Raw genomic sequence first — 20640 nt, forward strand, 5'->3', positions numbered from 1 at the left:
GAGATGCAAGGTCTGGGTTGGCCTCTGTCAAAAGATGGTCTTGCGGCCCACTGAGTGTCAGCCACGCCAGCAGCTTAGACGGACAGCTCCGTTTCTGAGAGGCAGCGACAACTGCTGAGACAACTAGAAACCAAGGAGACGTCTGCTCCGGAGGCCCCACCAGCGTCTCACCACATCCAGCGGCATGAGGGGCTGTCCCAGGGCCAGGCCACCCATGCAGGGAGCACCCGCCAGCAGCGAGGCCAGGCCTGGCCTCATGCTCAGACCTCGCCACTGACAGTGGCCTGTCCCGTCCTCCCACCGGCGGCGCCGGCCTGCTCTCCTCTCGGAAGCTGCCGTCCACGCTCTGGGTGTCCCCCGTCAGAGAAACTTTTGTTTTTCTTTTTGTTGTGGTAAAATAAACACAACAAAAATTCACCATTTTAACCATTTTTAGGTGCACAGTTCAGCGGCATTAAATACATCCACATTGTTGTGCAACCATCACCTCCATCCATCTCCAGAACTTTCTCCTCTTCCTAGATTGAAACTCTGTCCCCACTAAACACTAACTCCCCAGCCCTTCCCAGCCGGTGGCACCCAGTGCTCTGCCGTCTGTCCCATGGATTTCCTGCTCTGGGGACCCCAGACAAGTGGAATCGAACAGTGTTTGTCCTTTTGTTCCTGGCTGATTTCACTGGCACAATGTCCTCAAGGCTCCTCCACGTCGCAGCACATGGTGACAGCCGAATCATGTTCTACTGCGCACAGAGACCGAGTTTCCCACATCCATTCACTTGCTGGTGGCCGCCAGGCTGCTCCCCGGTTTCAGCTACTGTGAATAATCTGCTATGAACACAGGTGTGCAAATGTCTCATCGAGACCCTGATTTCAATTCTTTGGGGCACATACCATTAAGAAAAGCTGCAGGACCATGTGGTCATTCCATTTAATTTTGTAGGAACTGCCAGTTTTCCACAGAGGCTGCATCACTTTACGTTCCTAGCAACAGTGCACAAGGGTCCGACCGAATAGTGACCACCCGAGGGGGGTGTGAAGAGGTTGAAGAACTTTTTTTTTTTTACCAAAAACACTTGCCAAGAATCAAAATGGACAGAGTCCTTTGTTCTTGTGAACAGCCATGTCTGCCCTACTGCTAGAAGGCGGCAAAGGCTTTTGGACCCGGAGACAGTTTGGCTGTGAGATTCTTCCAAATCCTGGATGTGCGGTCAGACTCAGAGAACACTGCCGGGAGGCGACAGTGCCCGGGCCAGCCAGCCCCGGTGTCCAGACCTTCAGCGACTCAGCACTTCGGCTGCTGGGGAAGGGGCCTGAGGAGCAGGCAGGCCCTGGGAGTGACGGGCCACTGTCACTGCCGCTGGAATGCCACCAGCTCTGCGGCGAGGCCAGTGCAGGAGCTGGCAGCCCACCCTCTTCTCTGAGATGTGAGGCCGCCATGGACCTGGCAGCTTTGACCTCATGGAGCAGCTCAGAGGAAACAGCTCCGAGACAAACCAAGAGAGAAAGTCAAGAGTTTTTTCCCCCAAATATTTTATTTAAATATTAAATTAAAAAACATCCATTAACTAATCATTTGGCATACATCTCTCATGTTAACATAAAAAATAAAATAATTCAGTTACGGTAAAAAAAACCCTATATACATATCAATCAGATCACGTAGTGTCCTTAAATAGGCTATCGCGTTGCAGTCTGCAGGACAGCACTGCTGACATCTACACACACACATCACACACTCTTAAAAAAACAAGAAACAGAAACACGACTTTACCAGCCTCCAAAAGAGGTTCTACAGCAATAAGAAGAAACAAAACCCACTATGAAAGTAAAGTGCTTGTCATTGCTCCAGAGAGGACACACACAATGGTTTCTGAGGCCTTTGATCTATGGCATTAGCACAGAAATCACCTAAAGGGGGACAGGGTTTGTGTTGGACTCGGTTGTGCTACCTCTGTGGAAACAGGCAAAGGCCTGCGCCTGCCGGCCGGGGTCCTCTCCCCTCTGCAGACTCCCCGAGCCGGCGGGAGACTGTGGTGTTTTCTCCGCAGCAAGGCACCAGGCCCGCCCCTCCAGACAGCCCCCTGCCCAACTGTGAAGCAGTCGCAGAGCAGCAAGAACGAGCAGTGAGCTCACACGTGGCACAGAGCAGGTGCCCACCGCACGGACACGGGCCACCATGCACCGGCCTTCTCCTACCCTCAAGTCACTGGGTCAATCTTTGGCTTTTGAAAATACCCATGTGTCCCCCTTTCCTAACGACCTCTGTTTAATACTGCAGGTTGTAGAAGCCAAAGTGAGCTGAAGGCACCTGGGCTAGGAAGGGGGACGGGAACTTGAGACAGAGCGAGTGGGGAGCAGCAAGTTTCCTTCGTTGCATTCAAGAGGCTTCTGACTGCCGGAGCTGCCACCTGAGTCTACCTGCCACAGGTGAGCCCGAACCTCCCAGGTCAGGGCCAACTCTCGGCCACCTGCACCCAGCGCTAAGGGAGAGCAGGCCCCGCGGCCCCATCCGCAGCACAGACCTGGCACTGGCGGGACGCTCCCTAACATGACCCAGGAACACAAAGGTGTAGTAAAAATATAAAAAATAAGTAGTGTATATCTGTCCCTGTTTATATACATATACAGTATTTGCTTAAAAAAAAGAAACAATGCTATAAAAACACTGACCCAAACCTCTCCTGTCATCTTCCTTGAACAAAAGCCCAGCAACAAGAGCCCAGGCCTGGATGCGGGGGCTGCTCCGCCAGGGAAGGTCCCAGCCCAAGGGCAGTGTGGTCACGGGCCAGCAAGCCCGTCTCCCACGGTCCCATCCACAGTTGCAGCCACCCGATCCCGCACAACTGCACCCAGATCAGGTGTTCTTGTGGGACCCTGATAATGAAATGCATGAAAACTTAATTAGCAGCGGAAACAAGATGAGCAGCAGAAGAAACTTCTCCTGGGCTTCCCCAAAGGTCCCTGGGGGCTCTGGGCCAAGTGACCCTGGGACAGAGCCCCCACCACCTCGAAGTCACCCCCACCCACTTTTAGGTTCTTCCTGTGGTTCCTCCAAAGAATCCTGGAAAACTGACTCTCGAGCAGTTTATAAAACCTCTTGTCCAAAATAAGAAAAAACCGTCCTCTGGGTTCTGATTTCAGAGGCGAGAATTCCAAGAATTTGTAGATTATTTCACCTGGGCTGACCATTTAGAGCTGTTTTAAAACTGATACACAGAAGCAGAAAGTTCACAGTTTTCATTAAAGCATGAACGTTTCAGGAAGTGGAGAACGTTACCTAAACAGGGCAGCAATCCACACACACACGCACAGGCACACGGCCACCCGCCACCCCATGTCCGGCCGAGGTAATCATCTCACGGCCACGGGGACACCGTGGACGAGGAGCTGAGGTCCCTCAGCCACGTGGCTCCTCCTGCTCCGTCCCGAATCTGTATGGCGGTGCTGGCTGGACACCAGCCACCGTCCCGCTTCTCCCTCCTGTCCACCCACCCGCAGGACACACCCGAGATTATTATTTTTCTTCAGAGAGTTTCCAGTCCCTACTCATAGTTGAGGTCACTCAGTGCAAGGAAAAACTAAAACAAAAAATAAACTGAAAAGCCAAAACACCTAACGTATTGCTTGTTTCGCTTCTAGAAAGTTCTTGGCTTTAAGTCCGATAACGTCTTCACATACTCTGAAGTTATTGCTTGGAAGAGCCAGCGATGTGCGCGGAGGGGGCGGGGCCTCACTGCACCAGGACGAAGGTCCCCAGCTGGCAGGAAGTCAGGTCCTCCATCTCACAGTCCCCCCGTGGCAGCCCCGTGGGGTCGCAGCCCGGAGCCAGCATGGCCAGGCGCGGTGGCGGGGGCGCGGCGGGGAGGGCCGCCGGGCCAGCGCTGATGTGCAGATGGGCGTCCAGCAGCCGCGCTGCCGAGGCCACCGGGGAGACGCTGGCCTGCAGGAGGGGGGGCGGCAGCAGGGGGAGCCCCGCTGCAAGGAGGGCGCTGGGGAGCGGGGCGGCCCGGGGGCCGTCACAGGGGTCGAGCGTGTAGGCCTGGGGGGCCTGCTGGCAGGGGGGTGGGGCGGCCGGGTGGTGCTGTAACTGGAGCAGCCTGCGAGACAGGAGACAGGAGACCAGACGGTCACTGTCACTCGGCTGGCCGTGCTCCCAGCCTCCGGGCGCTATCGGTTTCCAGGTCCCCCACAGCACAGGGCCCGCCCACCCAGAGGAGCTGCGGCTGGGCTGACAGGGCCCCAGTACGTGACTAATCCCTGAGCAATTCCCGACCTTTCGTTTCCCACCTTGCTTCTGCAGCAACGCGGATGCAGCCAGGCTCCTTCCCACTCCCTGCCACCTGCACCCACTCCCGGCCTCAGAGACCTGCCCTGCCTGCTGCCACCTCCAACGCCTTGAGGCCCGAGGCCCCAGCTTCATACCCCTCCCTGGGAGCTGGGGAAAAGGGGACACCTGAAAGCTGAAGCCACTTAAGGAAACCAGCCCACGTGGCTCAGGGCCACCAGGGCCAGTGACCCGTACCTCTGCTGCTGCAGCACCTCTTCCAGCAGGCTCCGGCCCTCCCGGCTGCTGGCCGCGCCGCCGTGCAGGCCCAGGCTCTGTGTGGGGGCGTGGAAGGGGCTCAGGCCTCCCCTGGCGGCCCGGCTGGAGGGGGACTGGCAAACCTGGCGAGCCAGCCCCTTGATCTTATTCAGCCCCAGAAACCCCTTGGTCCTCGTGGTCTTCCTCAGCTGCTGCCGGAAAGCTTTCAGCCCTGTGAGGGGTAAAGCCAGGCGGTTGGCACCTCCCGCCTCCAGCCAGGACCCACGGCCTCAGCTGACGGGGTTTCCAGCCTTGGGAGGGGGTCGGGGAAGGACAGGGCTGCACACAGGACAGGGGAGGTCTAGCACCCACGTCCCAGGGAGGCCTGGGGGGAGCCAGGGGGGACCCCGACTCTGTCCCAAGTCAGAAGGTGCCACTCAGCACAGAAATGTCCCTGTGCTTTTAGGACCAGCCAACAGAGGCCATTTGCTCAGGGGCCCAGGGCTGAGTCCATCCCAGCAGACTAGGACAAGAGCTGGGACAGCACCTCCAGCCACCCGGGACACCACTGGTCCCATCTGGGCCTGGTAGAGAATGTGGGATATCACCTGCCAACATGACAAAGTGACCTGCTGCCAGGGACAGGAGCGTCCCCTGGGGAAGGTGGAAGTGGGCCTGGAAGGAGCACGGCTCACCCTGGGTCAGCGAGGTGTCCGACGCCCTCCGGCCTTCCTGGAAGCTGACGGGGAGCAGGGTGGCTCCTCCCAGGTCCCCCTGAGCCTGCAGCACAGGGGTGGCAGACTGCGACCCCAGGAATGGCAAGGCCAGTCTGACCGGGGAGCAGGTGCCCAGCAGCCCCTGAGTGGCCAGGCCACCACTGAGCCCTGCAGGGCCGTCGCTGGCAGAGAAGGTCAGACAGCTGTCGGAGCTGGTTCCTTCCGCAGGGCTTGCCACGGCGGAGGGGGAGACGACGATACCTGTGGGAGAAGCACGGTGCTCTTGAGGGAGGCCCCCTCGCTCCCCACGGCTGGGCAGTCAGGTGCCGACTGCCACGGCAGAGGGACAGGCCCGCACGCCTCCAAGGCCGTGGCCGGCCGGTGCAGCCCACTGGTGGGGGCAGCATCTGCACTGGTCATAACATCTCTCCTCCCAGCCCTGGGGGAAAGGGCCTCTACTGGTAGCTCTGGCCCAGGCAGCCCCAAAGGCGAGCCACCATGGGGGTGCAACAGCAGGTGGCAGGTCATCAACAGACCTCAGACCCCAGGACACAGATGAGACTGGCCACGGACCTGCCCTCTCAGTGCCTAGAAGTGGCCCAGGGTGTATTTGTCATAGACCAAACGCCACACTGTTTCTTCAACCAAAATGACTACATGCAGGGTCTCCATGTGAACCCTCTTGGGGTCTAAGGCATTGAAACAAATGGCAGATCCTGAGGATCCAATCAGAAGGGGCCACCGGGCAAGCAAGGTCCGTTCTACGTCAGCCCACCATAGCCTCGACCACGAGCCCATACACCAAGCATCTCCCCGGCCCCCGGGGACACCTACATGGAGGGGTGAGGGGGGAGAAGCGGCTGGAGACCTCGGCCAGGGTGTGTCGCCGGCCCGTGCTGCTGGGGAGGGGCTCCTGGGCCTCCCGCTCCTCCTCCAGCCCCGGGCCCTGCCGGGCCTCCTCACTGATGGTCGTGTCCAGCAAGCTGCTAGGGGAGACTGGGCGGGGCCGGAACACTCCATTGCAGTTGGCGTCCACCGGAAAGAACAAGGGCTGCGGCAGAGACACAAACCAGTGACTTCCTGTGGCTCCTGAGAGCCGGGTGTGTGGGGGCATCACCTCGGGGAAGAAGGTGGGCCCTTCCCTGGTGTGGCGTGGCCCACCCACCTGGAGCGAGCTGTGGAGGTCACAGTCCATCTCAGCCTGCAGGACGGACTGCGCCAAGGTCGGGGGCTGCGGGCACAGCAGGACGGAGCGGAAAGGGTCGGCACGCAGGCCTTCCTGGGGCACCTGGGGGTGGTGGACAGGGAAAGACGCCGTCGGGGGTGCAGCTCTGGGGACGCCCACCAGCAGCGCCACGAGAAAGAGCACGCTGGCTCGGAAGAGGCACCGACGCCAGCCAGGGCCGTGCCCTCCTCCAGGCCTGTGCTCAGCTGCTGGCCCAGGGGCAGTGGGGGGCCTGCGGCTGCAGGGCGGGACCTGGACCCCGGCAGAGCCACCCATACGGGGACCCACCCACGGACTGGGGCCCTCTCCTGGGGCTCAGCCCATCTGGCTCCAGGGCACCGCTGAGCTGGGGCCTCACGGCTTAGAGGACACAGCCCAAGGAGAAGGGACGGGACGGGGCTCTGGGGGGAGATGCCTGCCCCTCACCTCAAAACTGCCGAGGTCGGGGCTCCTGGGCCTGTGTGGCCTGGCGGGGCCAGGACGGGCACACGGGCTGTTCCGGTGCTCCTGGAGCCGCTCGAGGAGGAGGTAATAGATGGCGGCGAAGTGGTTGTAGCTGCGGCTCTGCAGCGACTGGAGGGCAGAGAAGCAGAGGTCAGGGGGAGGACGGCTGCCAAGGCTCCCTTCCAAGACTGTTTCCAGGCTGCTCTTGGGGGCCCAAGAATATCCTTCAGAGAGGTGGGCAAGCCGGCCCTTCGGTGGGACCATGCCCCACTTTAACTCCATGGGTGAGTGCCCGCCTTTCCTGACAAAGCCACCAGCTCCCTGTCCTGGCACCACGTGGGCCCAGGCAAGGACTGAGGGCGGATGGGGGGCCTCACCTCCACAGTGCGTTGACGGTCGATGCCGAGGGTCTGCATGATGCCCAGCACCCGCTCGTCAGGGTCGCCAGGGCTGGAGCCGCAGCCGTGCGCGGGGCAGGCGAGGGAGGCCTGCCGCAGCAGGCAGGGGTCGGCCTGCATCCACCTGTGCTGCCGGATCTGGGCGATGGTGATACGCTTGGCGGGGTCCACCACCAGCATGCGGCGGATCAGGGTCTCGCAATCTGCGGGAGACCGAGGGAGACTGAGCCCTGAGCAGCCGGGCCTGCGCGTTTCCACCCCCCACCCCACCTGGGCAAACACACAAGTGACTGTCTCAAGGAACTCGCGGCCAGGGGCAACAGCCCACACCGGCAGCTCAGACCTGCCACCCAAGGAGAGCCACCAGCCAGGGCTCAGGCCCCTGGAAGGCCGGGCTTTGGTCTTCTAGACGTCTGCCAGACAGAAGCAGTTAGAACTCCCCCATTCTGCTACAGCACACACTGGAATAGGCAATGGGTCAAACACCTTTATGAAACAGAAAAGGGCTGTGCATGGTGGCCAGGTCAGGCCTGGGGACAAGGCCAGCACCCCTGGCACTGGCATCAGCCTGCAGAGCTTGGGCACCTGCCTGCCCTAGAAGCAGGGCACCGACAAGGCACCCAGCGGGCTGGGTTTGCCCTGTAGCCCACAGTAACCGGGCCTGACTCCAGCCTCGCAGCGGCTCAGCAGATGGCCACTTGGGCACCACAGGGGACGCGGTCCTCCCCACCCAGCAGCGCCTGCCGCGAGAGGCCGTGGCTACCCACCTTGGGACATGAAGAAAGGGATGCGGAACCGGCCCTCCAGCACCCGCTGTCTCAGAGTTGGCAGGTTGGGCCCATCGAAGGGGAGGGAACCACAGACGAGGACGTACAGCACGACACCGAGGCTCTGTCAAGGACCGAGGGCCACACGTCAGCCCCCAGCACCCTCCCCGGGAACAAGGCCTCCCCAACAGTGTGTGCACGCACCCGGGCCCTACCCAGATGTCCAGCTGCGGGCCTTCATACTCCTTCCCCTCAAAGACTTCCGGGGCCGCGTACGGGGGGCTCCCACACCACGTGGAGAGAGGCTCTCCTGGCTTGTAGAAATTCCCAAATCCGAAGTCTAAGACACAAAGAAACACACGGATAAAGTTAGACTGGACACGGCAGGGGCTGCAGTTTCAAAGGTTGTGCACAAAACCCCGAGACCCTCTCTCTGGGCAGCCGCACATCCAACAGCACCCCCGGCGCAGGCATCCGCTGCCCTCCTTGCCTGCCAGCTTGATGTCCATGTTGCCGTCCAGCAGCAGGTTCTCGGTCTTGAGGTCCCGGTGGACGATGTGGTGGCTGTGGCAGTACTCCACGGCAGACAGGATCTGCCAGAACTTCTTCCTCGCTTCATTCTCACTCAGGTGCCCGTTGGACGTCAGATAATCTGAGAGGAACAAAAGCAAGCTGTGTCCCCAAATGCAAAGTCTGCCCCCGCCTGGGATGTGACCAAAGAGTGCTGTGGAATTTGAGGGCGTAAAGACCCAAACGCCACCGAGCAAATCTGGACACATTAGCACCATTTGCTTGCAACAGATATTAACAATACGTGTGACTTACCAAACATTTCTCCATTCTTTGCAAATTCAGTGACAATGTAAAGCATGTCCTTTGTTTCCATAACCTAAAAAACATACAGACCTAACATTTAACCGCAAGAAAAAAGAACACATACCGACGATACAAATAATCCAGATGATCTACTTGGCCTCCAGTAGATTTTTAAGTTCTCTAGGACAAGCATATTCATCATGTAAAAGAAAAAGGAAAAAAAAAAAAAAAGACCTCAGCAATAAAAAAAATAAAGGGGATCCCTACTCAGAAAGAGTTTCAAAAAATCAGAAGTGAATTCCTCACTAACCTCCTTGCCTGTCCCGATAAACCTGCTCTCACAAAAGGTCACATCATATTAGAATTCCCCTTTATTGTCATATTGAACCTGGCTTGCCCCACGCACACCTTGAGGACTCTGCAGGCTGCAGATGTAAAGGAGGTTGCCGGAGCTCTGCTGGCCTTTCTTCTAGAAGCCTAGCAGGTAACAGCTCATTCAAGCCAGCGACCAGAGCAAACTGAATAATAGATAACAAACACCCCATCCCTCTGGCTTTAGTGCCGAGATCAATTAGGACGCAGGAAGCCTGCTTTGCAGGTGAGCTGGCACAGCGTGCAGCGAACGCCACAGCCGATGTTAGTGCAGCCCTTACAAATTCATTCATTCATCAAGAATTTTATTTTACTAAAAAAGAGATTTAATACAGAACTGATGCCTCTGTATATTTTAAACTATTTTAGGAGAGAGACAATACACTCTTATGGAAGATTTCTTTGTGCTCAAAACATGAAGTTATTCCTTTATAAATACACTTCAAAGACAACTGCTTTGATCTGTAAATCTAATAACAAAAGTGTTTTTGAGAGTCCAGCAGTTTGGCTAGAATTTCAACTGCCCCTGCCCCTAAATGTGTGGTGAGACAACGTGTAAGACCACTCACCCCCTTCTCCGACCACAGACGGGGAGAAGAGCGGTGAGAAGAGTAAAGAGGCCAGGAGAGAGAGAGGGAGGGGCTCGGCAGGTTCTGGGGCCCATCAGCTGCGTGGAAATCAGAAACGAGAGTCTTCAGAACCAGTGGAATAAAAGCACGCTACACCGCCAAGCACTCGTCTCCAAACAGCTGAAGAACCAGATCCAGCAGCACTAAGAAAATTCACCTCCAGCATCCAGCACACAGGCAATCTGTTTTCTTAACTGAGCTAATTCCACACAATGGCCAAGTGGAAGAACAGGAAGAAATGGAAGGTCCTAACATCATGGTTCAGCCCTTCAGCAAAGTCGAAAACAAAACCAGCTCAGCCCACTCCAAGGAAATGGGCCAGGCACATTGCACAGGGAATGACATCAGCCCCCACGGAGGAAACTTCTTATCTCCGAGCACAACTTTAAAATGACAACAGAAACAAAACACAAACCCCAGGTGCACATGGCACGAGTCCTGTGCTGTGGTGGAACACAAGTCCCACCAACGCCGCTACCTTTATTTTAACTGAGTAGAGAATCTTTTGGGTGATAATTTCAAATTATAGTTCTCCTATCAGACTGTACTGTCCCAAATGCACAAACATACACAACATCCCAAAATCAACTCAGATTCACATGGTTTCATAAGAATGATTAAGAGGAACTTATACCCAACACCCCTGGATGAAATATACAGCATTTTCAAAGAATTTATTCTTCTGCAAGAAAACTTGATTTCATTTTTGCAAAAGTTGTCATTTACCACTAGGGAGGTAAGTAAGAGACTGCTTTGCAGTTCTAATTAAATTAGTACTTATTTTTCAAAGATACAATTTATTAATTTCAACACGAGGACAAAAATAAAGTCACAAAATAAACCAACAGACAGACAGGGTGAGGCATGTTCCTAATGTAGACTGGATGACAAGTTCCTGCTCTTACTATGGCAAAAGTATTTTCATCTCTCCAATCTTCATGGAAGAGTTTAAGCAGGGAACACAAATGCTCACTACTGCCTTGGAAAAGATAAATTAATGAAAACTGGTAAGAGCAGCTGGCTTTAAAGTTTAATAAATATGTGGAAAGGCTGAAGTTTCTTGTTTCACTCAAAGTTGTCCTGCTATACTAAATGCTTGACCTATGGCAATACTACAGCTACGGTTGGTTGCTTTCACAGTAAAGCAAATTTAACAAAAGACCTCCACACATTTAAAATGGGAACAAGTTAGAATGCCAAGTACAATTTTAATGAATCAAACCTTAATTGTGATCTAAAAGCAAGAAATAATTGTAAATACATCTGCAAAGCTTACAAAAATCCATCTATTTACTTATATAACCAACTTCCTGACTCACACACACCCCAAAGAGGGGGCAACCTTCAGAAATTGCAGACTTACGCTGCTGAAAATTAAAAATAAACACTTGTAATGGGTAGAGACAAACCTGCGCTTACCTGGTAAAGCTTTATGATATGAGGGTGATTCAGAAGCTTCATGAGCTGAACCTCACGATATATTTTCTCCAAATTGCTTGAATCTAATCGTGTTTTATCAATTATTTTTATTGCAACCTACAGATTTTAAAAGAAAAAGGGTATTCTGTTTTTAAAAAGAACCCTCACTTAATTTACACATTTCATTTTTTTTTACAAGTTAATTTCTCAATTACTTTATGCCTCCAAAATATCACAAAAAGTTGGGGGGAAAAATAACCACAATAAGCACTAATATTATTTAGTACAAAGTTAAACCTAAGTATCTTTAGTATTTGCATGCCCCCTTTACAGGGTTTTAGCTCTGAATCCATGAACCACCGCACTCCTGGGTCCTTTTTTTTTTTTTTTTTTGGTTATTATCTTCTTTGCTGTGTCCTAGTATTTGTACAAATTATGCAGAAACATAACCTAAAGCAGCTTCTTTACCAAACTAACGCCGCCAGCGTTTGCCCGCGGTGGCGAGCAACCCTGCAGGCGCTCTCGACACCGGTCCACCCCGGCGGGTCGGGGAGCCCACGCACCTGCGTTTTGGTGACCCGGTGCCGCGCCAGCTTCACCACTGCGAAATTGCCTTTGCCCAGCGTCCGCTCCACGTCGTAAAAGCCCACCCGGAGGGGCTTCTGCTGGCCCGGGCCCGCGGGGGCCGCGCCGAACTCCGACATGATCACCATGGCTGTGGGCTGCACCTGCGGCCACGGGGCGCGGTCAGCCCCGGACCGACCCGCCCCGCTCCACTCCAGCCGCCGGACCCCGCTCCCACGCCCGCCCCCGCCGCCCGCGGCCGGTGCCGCCGGAGCTCCGGGACCCCAATCAATCCCACGGACGCGTGGACCCGATCCCGCTCCGGGCGCCGGTCGATTCCACCCCCCTCCGGACCCCTCCAGCCCCGCGGGGCGCGCGGGCAGCGCCGTCCGGCCCCGGCACCGGAGCCCCCGCAGCGAGAAGACCCGCTCCCGCCCCCGCCCCCCGCCGCCCGCGGTCGGTTTGTCTCCACTCGCGACCCCGAGCCCGCGGGCGCGCGGACCCGCTCGCACACCGCCCCCGGCCGGCTCCGTCCCGACCCCGGGGCTCCGGAGCCCGCGGACCGGCTCCTACGCCCGCCCCCGCCGCCGCGGCCGCCTTCCTCCCGGCCCCAACGCCCGAGCCCGCGGGCGCGCGGACCCGCAGCACCCGCCACACGGGCAGCCGGCGGACGGCCGGGCCGCTGCCCCCGCGACCCCGACGCGCGCACCTCGGGGCCGCCGGGGCCCAGGGGCGGTCGCGAGCCGAGACCCGCCCGCCGCCCGCGGACCGAGCCTCACCTCCGCCGCCCTCGGGGCGCCCGGGCAGGGACGCCGCCGGCCCCGCGGCCCCGGCCGTCCGCTCGGCCGCTCGCGCTGCTCAGGCGCCTCCCGCTCGGGACGCCGCCGCCGCTGCTGCTGCCGCCGCCCCGGCCGCGCCGCATGTCAGCCCGGCCACCCCGCCGCACGCGGCGCCAGCCCCGCCCCGGCCCGCCCCCCGCGCGCCCCGCCCCGGCCCGCCCCCCGCAGGCCCCGCCCCGCCCGGCCATTGACGTCACGTTGACGCCAGAGCGACGCGCGGCCGAGCGCGGGCCCGGCGGGCGGGGGATCGGGCGGTTGCCAAGAGACTGGCGGCTCTGACGCGCGCGCCGGAGAGGCCGTCGCCCTGGCGACCGCGGGCGGTGACGTCAGGGGCGCCAGCCCGGGAGGCCCGCCCGCCCGCGCCCCGCCGGGCGCCCCCTGCCGTCCCCGCGTCGCGCCCCCGCTCGCCCGTCGGGGGCCCGGACGCCTCTGCTCGGGCCTGCGGGGCGCGGCCTGCGGCCTGGGTGGCCGTTCCGGGCCGGCGCGTCGCTTCGGGCCCCACCTGCGCTCCGGTTGCGGCGCGGGGCTTGCGGGGCGGGGCGGGCTTTGTGGCGCCGGTGTCCCGGCCCCGGGGACGGCGGGAGCCCGGGCGCCGGTGGGCGCCGGTTTCTCGTGCTCTGCGGAAGTCTCCGGTTCCCGCGGTCAGAAACGGAACAGCGCGACGCGGACCGCGTCCTGCGGGGCCCGGCCGGCCCGCCGCGTCCGTGGGGCCGCCCTGCGCTTCGCGTCCCGAGCCTGGGCGGAAAATCCACCGTCGTCTGGCGGGCGCAGGGGGACGGCGAGCGGTGATTCCGAAGCCCTAGGAAGGCAGCAGTGTGGGACTGAAACTCCGTCTAGCCTAGGGCCGTTTTTCCTTGTATTGACTAAAAAGACTCCCTCGCGGAAGCCGCGCGGAGCAGGAACTGAGCGAAATTGATTCGGAGCTTCGACCGTCCCTCCCTGAGGGCGGGGGCCGAGCCCCTCTGGATCCCCCCAGCCTGACCGCGTTTCCCAGTCACCCCCCCCCCACACTCCAGGGTTGTTCTGGGGTCGGTGTGTTTGAAAGGCTCTCGAGGAAACTAATAGTCCCAAATAGTCTTTGAAAGCGGTCTCTTTCTTTGTCCCGGTTTACACACCAAGAATTTGGAGTATTTTTAGTTCCAGTTGAACAGCTTACTCCACTTCTGGGGGTCCCGACACCCTGCTACCCTGTTCCTAGAACTAAACAAAAAGGGAAGAAGCCACGGCCTGATCACACTCACCATTTGGTCCCTCACTCTACGACTTAAATCCTTCCTGGAATCAAACCTAACACCCAGCCTTCTGCTGCCCTCCCATCACCCACCTAGCCAGAGCCTTTCGAAAGGTCATAGACGTTTGCAAACACCTGGCTGGCTCTTTGGAAACATTGCCTCAGCGTCCCACACAGCCATGGCTGCCTTCCCAGACACCGTCTGGGACACAGGTGCCCCTGACCTTCCACTCCCAACCCCTCCTAAGCTGCCCAGACCCTGAACAGCCCTGTGCCAACAGTGACCTGTCTCCCCTTCCCCAGTCCCTCGGGCGAGGAGCTTGCCTTGCAGAGAAAGGTGGAAACGCAGAGGAAAAGGCCAACCTCACCCAGGAATAGCTGTCACCTCTCCCCAGCGGGGCTCCTCCTGGCACCCGCATGGATGAGTCTGCTTTCCACACCAGTGGCAGCTGCTCCCCAGTGTCTGCGTGTTGTGTTCTTGGCCCTCGGAGGCCGCACTTCCTTTCAGAATCCTTGAGTTCTCTTCAGTTTTCTGGTCTCCGTGCTTCGCACGCATCAGGAAAAACATACAGTGTGTGCTTCGAAAGATACAAGCAAATGATTCCAGGAATTCCTCATTTAACATAATGGAAGAGATACTCTCAAAGTCTGCAGGAATGGTACCTTTATTCTTACAGATTTGTGTGAAACAGTTTCCCATTTGGAGTTTCTTAACCCTGTCCTGTCATTGCAGTTTCCAGCGTTCATCTGTTCTTAGACCCTGAGACTGGGAACCCCATCAACAGGAACTGGGTCCCTTTCACATTCCTAGTTCAGCCCCTGGACACTGGCTGTGGGCATGTCATTAAACTCCCGAAGTCCATCAGCAGATGCAGAGGGAAGCTTGGGGCAGCAGCATTTATTTAAGTGGGCGGGTGCCCAGTGGGCTCCAGCGCTGCTTAAAGGGATGGGGGGAGCATCCTTTTCAAGATAGCTTCCCCCAACCCCGGGAAGACCAAACGCTTTTCTTTCTTGCCCCTCCCTTCTAGGCACCCTTCTGTCCTCCTGGCTTTGTTTCCTTGGCTTGGGTTTTGTGGGTTTTGTGGGTTTTGTTTGTTTAGGCTTTAGCCTGGCAATTTCAGGTACCGGAAAGGAAGAGCAATCTACTCAGGACTCAGGTGCAGGCCTGGGTCTGCTATGCCCCTTGGTGTTTGGAGAGCGTGACAACACACGCGTGTGCCCTGGGCCGGGAGGTCCAGCCCTGGCCTGGGATGGGTAGGCGGGAGGGAAGCCCCGAACCTGGACCCCTCAGTGGGTGGCCCAGTTGTCAGGTTAAGTCAGGAGCTCGCAGTGAACAGGTCCACCCAGTGACTGCCCAGCACCACCCTTAGGTGGCGTCACCCCTGCACTGTCACAGCCCTGGGAGGCACTGGCTGTGTGCCGGCCTCAGCTGCTCGGGTCCGGCCAGGTCAAGTGTCCCATTTTCATCAGGCCGGGCCTTCCAGGGCCGCCTCAAAGGACCACAGATGCCAGCAAAGCAGGCTGGGGCCCTCACCTGACAGGCAGCAGAAGTGGAGGCCTAGGATGAGATGGTCCCTGGGCCCGGGGACGTTGGGACAGGGGTGGAGGGGAACTGGAGGGTCTGGAGAGGCAGCCCGGGTGGGCAGAGCAGAATTGGGGCAAACTGGGCTTTCCCGCATGCACCCAGGACATGCCTGTTCAAAAACTAATTGGCCCCTGCAACTCTAAATTTCTAGGGTTTCGAGTTCCCGTTTCTGTGTCTGTCCTTAGTGAGGAATATTAACGTGGCTAACGGGTTTGCTTGATATCAGAGCAGGGCCGCAAGGCTGAGGACCCAAGGGGCCTTTGGCCCGTGTGCTGAAGTCCTAGGGAAACTGGGGTGGGCGCAGGATGGGGACAGGGTCGGGGAGAGGCAGTCAGGGCCAAAACGGGGCATCTGCACTGACAGGGGCTCGTTAGGAAGAGCCCAGTCGACAACCTGGTGGTCACCTGGCCTGACCCGGCATCTGCGGAGTAAACCTGCATCGGTAAACACCAGTTTCCCGCCGTTTTACTGGAGGTACCAAGCGACCGGGGAGCAAAGTTCCGACGCCTCCTGCACTGCAGAGCAGAAGCTTCTGGGATGCTCTGGCCTCGAGCAGACGGGGGCGACCCGGACTGGAGCCCCAGGGTGGGCTGCAGAGTGTTGCTCACGCCCCTGATTCTGGGCTTTCTGCCGGCCACACAGGGCAGCGGCTCCTGCCCCAAGGAGTCCTCTGAGTGGCGTCTCGCACTGAAGCGTCTCCAGGTGACCCACTGGCATTGAGCACAGCAAACTTTTTTTTGGTTACTATTCACTCATTCAAAAAAAGCATGCAAGTTTCTACCATTTGCAGGGAGTAGACATGGGTAAGCGTGACCCCGACTCTGCTGGAAACAATGACAGACGCAAGCTTGAGGGCCACGGTGGGGAGACACAGGTCCCGAGAGGGCGGGTGTCGGAGTCACCTACCAGATCAGATCCAGAAGGGCTCAGGACGTGCCTGCTGCCTGTCGTGCCCTGCTGGGGTGTGGACACAGTGGCAGCACACGACGAGACACCCTCCCCCAGGACCGTCCATTCCAGTGGAGGAGAATGACGCTGTGGACGCAAGAGGAGGAAGACAGTGTTTCAGAGGGCAGTGGTGACAGGAAGAAAGTGAGTGGGGCTGGAGGGATAGGGTGCTGTGCCAGGAGTGTGGCCATGGGTGGGGGCTGCCCCCCCCTGGGGGAAGTGGGGCACGGGGCGGGCACGGCAGGAGGCAGCCACCTGCACCTCTCGAGCTCTGAGCGGTGTCTCAGCAGGGGCAAGACGAGGAGGGAGAAGACTGAGCCGAGCCCCGAGCTGGGGAAGGCAGACCTGGTGGGAGTGCCCGCGTTGTCGGATGTCCGTCTGCCATCCGTTGCCCAAAGCTTGTGTGACTTTTCCCCAGAGCAGCTTGCGGGGCAGCGTGGCACGTCTGGGCTTCCCCGGGGCGGGGCACCGCCGAGGACGAAGGGAAGGGAGGCGGGAGGGGGGCTGCCAGCCCTGTCAGGAGGGAACGGGATGAATGCTCTCTCGGCAGACTCTTTTTTCTTATAAAGCACTGTTTTTTTTCCTAAATGTAAAAATTAATAGAAAATCCTGAGTAGAAAATTAAGAAAATATAGAAATATGTAAACACGAAAACAAAAAGCACTGGCAGTGCCATTGGCAGTTGGACGGTTTTCATTAGTCTTTCATTAGAACGGTACCGGGCCATCCCCGTCTGTCACTGTGTGTAGCCTGCCTCCCCCCAACCCCACCCACCTCACCCAGGACACGTCTTGCCATGTTGCTGAATGCGGAGCAGACTGTGACTTTCAGGTGTCTGCCTAGAATGCCCTTGTGGAAATGGACTCACTGTCCCCACGGAATGCAGTGCTGGGGTGGCCACTTTCTCCTCCGAGGGTCTCTGAGAGGGACAGCACGGCACGGGTGAACGGATTGTCCAGTCCCGGCCCGGGCCCTGGCCCCAGCTGGCAGAGTGACCTCTGACGAGCCTTTCCTCCCACGTTCCCTAGACTTGGTCCGGGAGAGCGCAGCTGTCTGGGAGACATCCGGGGTCGGGACTGGCCGCCTGGCCCAGCACCTCGGGCACAGCCCTAAGGAGGAGGGTTCCCTCGGCACCATGAGCAGGAACCTTGGGAGCACAGGGCCCCAGACACCTCTGGCACCAGCAGGGCTGGGGCCCTGGTGGACAGGAGCACACGGTCCTGGTTGCCAAGGTAACGTGGAGGCCTCTGCCTGTGAGGAGGATGCAGGGGACGTGGGGGACATGGGAGACGTGGGGGACAGGGGACGTGGGCAGTGTCGGGCCCTTTCATCGCAGATTGCAAAGGTGAGCTCTTTCTTTCTGACCTGGTTTCCATGGTTTTGGGTGTTGCTGTTGTTGTATGTTTAAAAAGAAAACACATTCACTTATGAGGCAGTGAAGGCATCATTGGATCAGCTGATACAAATGAACATAAACTAGTTCCCAGATCGAGCACTCTGTCGTGACACCTTGTCACGCAAGGACGTGCTGACATGGGACAAAGTGGGACAAAATCCAGTGGCATTAGCACACCATTGTCATGCTGGTATTTCCACTGTGGTCCCTGTTAAACCAGAAAGAACAAAAGTTTGGTGGGAAAAATAAAGTACACTTTTCCTGGAAAACACAGCTCATTCCAACACTACTTAGCATGACACTTAGACATTGGGCAGAGTGTCTTGGGACCATCTGGGCCAGGAAGAAGGTCCAACCATCCCTTCCTTAGGACCAGGATTCTCTGGGTCACCTTGAGGCCTGGAAGGAAGTTTCCAGAACCTTCTTTGCACAAAAACACCCCACAGATCTAAAATCAGTGAGGTTCAGGACTTGGGCCAGCAGGATTGGCACCAAGCAGTCTCAGATCCCAAATGAGCTGCGCTGCTTCTGAGTTCTCAGGACCAGGGTGCAGGTGTGTAGCTGGTGGAATAGCCTTTGGGTTTCCCTCGGTGATATCCGGACAGCAGAAGAGAGATGTCGTAGAACAATAGGATGTAACATGATCTGTAACGTAGACTCTAAAAGAAGTTCAAGCACTTAATAAAAGAGGAAGCACCTGGCAGCCTGGGTCCGCCCAGCCCACTCCATCGCCCCAGCACGATAGTCACTGAGTCCTCGGGGAAGGTCCTCCCTCACCCCGTGCCTGGCAATGCCTCGGAGATTCCCAGGCTGACTCTGATTGGAGGGTCTTTCTTGGTCGTTACCCGCTGTCGGCAGCCCGGACTGGCTCTGAGCGCTCACGGCTGGTCAGCTGCAGCTGGGACAGTGGGAGGAAGGTGACATTGAGACTCCCGCCCCAGCTCCCAGCCGGCTCTGACTGTCCCTGCTGGGCACCCCCGGTGGCCAGGGCCTGGGCCTGGGCTTATGTTGCTATGGCCAGGGTACAGCCCCCTGCCTGCTGCTCTTCCTGGGGCTTTGAGTTTTTTTAAAGCAAACTTGATGGGCTTAGCGAGAAATAGGCAAAGCCACATACTGTGCAGTTAAACTCGGATTAAATCCATATTATCTGGTTTTGGGGGCAGGGATGGGAGAGCATGGGGTCCAGGGGACGGTTTGGCCCTGACACCCAGCCTCAAGGGACACCCCCAACCCCTGCCGTCTGAAGCCTTCGGGGCAGAGGCCCCAGGTCTGAGGTCCCGCCAGCCCCCCTGCCTGCCTCCTCTGAGGCGAGGGTGAAGGGTCGGGCCAGGCAGCAGCTGGAGGCACCAGAACGAGGGGAGCAGGCACCTCTGGCCGAGACCCCAGTGCCCCCCCAGGCCAAGCTTGGGGCCCAGCACTGCTGCTGAAAGACCACCAGGGCCAGGCCGGGCTTTGACCAGCAGTTGTTACTACCCCTGCTGTAATCACACCTGGACCACGCACACGTCCTGCACAAAGTCCAAGCAGTCCGGCAGACCCGAAGCCTCCCCTCCACCCCCAAGGGCCACGTACCGGCACAGGCATGAGGTGCCCGTGTGGGGGTCTTCTGCTCAGGCTGCGGCCCTCTCCAGGGATGCTGGGCACCGAGCCCCTGAGGGTCTCAGCGCTGGCTGGTAAACGGGAAATGTCATTCTTGGGGTCACTATAGCTTGGAGCACCCCACCGGTCAGGGCTCCTGACTGCACCCAACTGGCGCTGGCCAGAGGACCTGGGGAAATGGTCCCCTGTTAGGGTGTGGGGTCCGCGAGACTTGGAAGGGCAGTAACCGCAGCCTCAGAGGCCCTGGGCAGGTGAATGGCAGTAAGCAAGAGACTGATTGGCCAGGGTGTGGTCATGTGATCATGCCTTGTTGATGGCAGCATTGAGAGCCCAGCTGGCCAGTCGTCCCCCTGTGGCCAGCCTGGCCGGGGGATGGCTGTCCTTCCCCAGCCTGCCCTTTGGGCAAGCAGTGGTCCCAGCAGTCACCCCCAACTGGAGCACCCTCAGGGGGTGGCTCTGCCCACGGGGTGTGGGGCTCTAAACCCCGCAGGCTTCTGTGGGGGGGTCCCAGGGGAAGGGAGACCTGAGGGGAGATGCCAGCTCAAGCCAGGGATGGAGAAGGGGTAGGCTGGGGGCCTCACGCAGCCCCCCGGGGGGAAAGGCGGACGGTCAGGAGGTCCTGGGAGGGCAGCGGGGGCAGCGTCTTCTGCTGTCAGGGCCAAGGTGGTCTCAGAGCTGCCGAGGCCAGCAGGGCCCATGGGCTGCAGCCCTGGGCGGGTCGTGGCAAACCTTCCAGAGGGGCCCGGTGAATGCCGCCAGGCCCCCACCCGAACCGGCCCAGCCTCAGCTGCCTGGGCAGAGGGCGGGGAACGTGAATCATTGAAACCCAGCCCTGCCCGGCGCTGGCCGGCCTGGTCGGCGGCACGCACCATCCCGGAAGATCCTGGCAGTGTTTGCACACAGATTTTGCAGGGACAGGGAGGCCTTGGTGAGCCTGTCACACAGCTCTGGGAGATGATATCAGAGGGTTTGGCTTGGTGACACTTCTGTCCCTGCAGGGAGGGGTGGCTCCTTATGCGATGCATCTTCCCTGTGAGCCTCTCCGGGTAACCTGGAGAGGCCAGAAGCCCAGCTGCTCCCCTGACTCTGCCCTGACCTGCAGGCTGACCCGGAGCGAGTCACTCTGCCTCCTGGGTCTGGGTGTTCTCCTGTGTCATTGTCCCCTCTGAC

General features: G+C 58.5%; 1 protein-coding gene across 1 annotated transcript; it reads right to left on the minus strand.

Moving 5' to 3' along the window:
• Nucleotides 1-1522: 1522 nt before the first annotated feature.
• Nucleotides 1523-12687, minus strand: SIK1 (salt inducible kinase 1). Its single transcript, XM_045540752.1, has 14 exons — nucleotides 12652-12687; nucleotides 11872-12036; nucleotides 11309-11425; nucleotides 8898-8961; nucleotides 8563-8724; nucleotides 8288-8412; nucleotides 8073-8196; nucleotides 7285-7508; nucleotides 6890-7036; nucleotides 6404-6526; nucleotides 6073-6289; nucleotides 5218-5499; nucleotides 4523-4754; nucleotides 1523-4097 (listed from the first exon to the last, which is right to left on the minus strand). The coding sequence occupies exons 2-14, from the start codon at nucleotides 12019-12021 to the stop codon at nucleotides 3731-3733; spliced, it is 2334 nt and encodes a 777-aa protein (XP_045396708.1). The 5' UTR covers nucleotides 12022-12036; nucleotides 12652-12687; the 3' UTR covers nucleotides 1523-3730.
• Nucleotides 12688-20640: the final 7953 nt, after the last annotated feature.

Source organism: Lemur catta, chromosome 1 (assembly GCF_020740605.2).
Source record: "Lemur catta isolate mLemCat1 chromosome 1, mLemCat1.pri, whole genome shotgun sequence".
Taxonomy (NCBI): Eukaryota; Metazoa; Chordata; class Mammalia; order Primates; family Lemuridae; genus Lemur; species Lemur catta.

Coding starts and splice junctions, on each gene's coding strand:
- SIK1 (XM_045540752.1), bottom strand. CDS start 12,021: ATGGTGATCATGTCGGAGTTCGGCGCGGCCCCCGCGGGCCCGGGCCAG. Junction 6,290..6,403: donor ACCTCCACAGCTCGCTCCAG/GTGGGTGGGCCA, acceptor TCTCTGCCGCAG/CCCTTGTTCTTTCCGGTGGA. Junction 4,755..5,217: donor GGACACCTCGCTGACCCAGG/GTGAGCCGTGCT, acceptor TACCCCTCACAG/GGCTGAAAGCTTTCCGGCAG.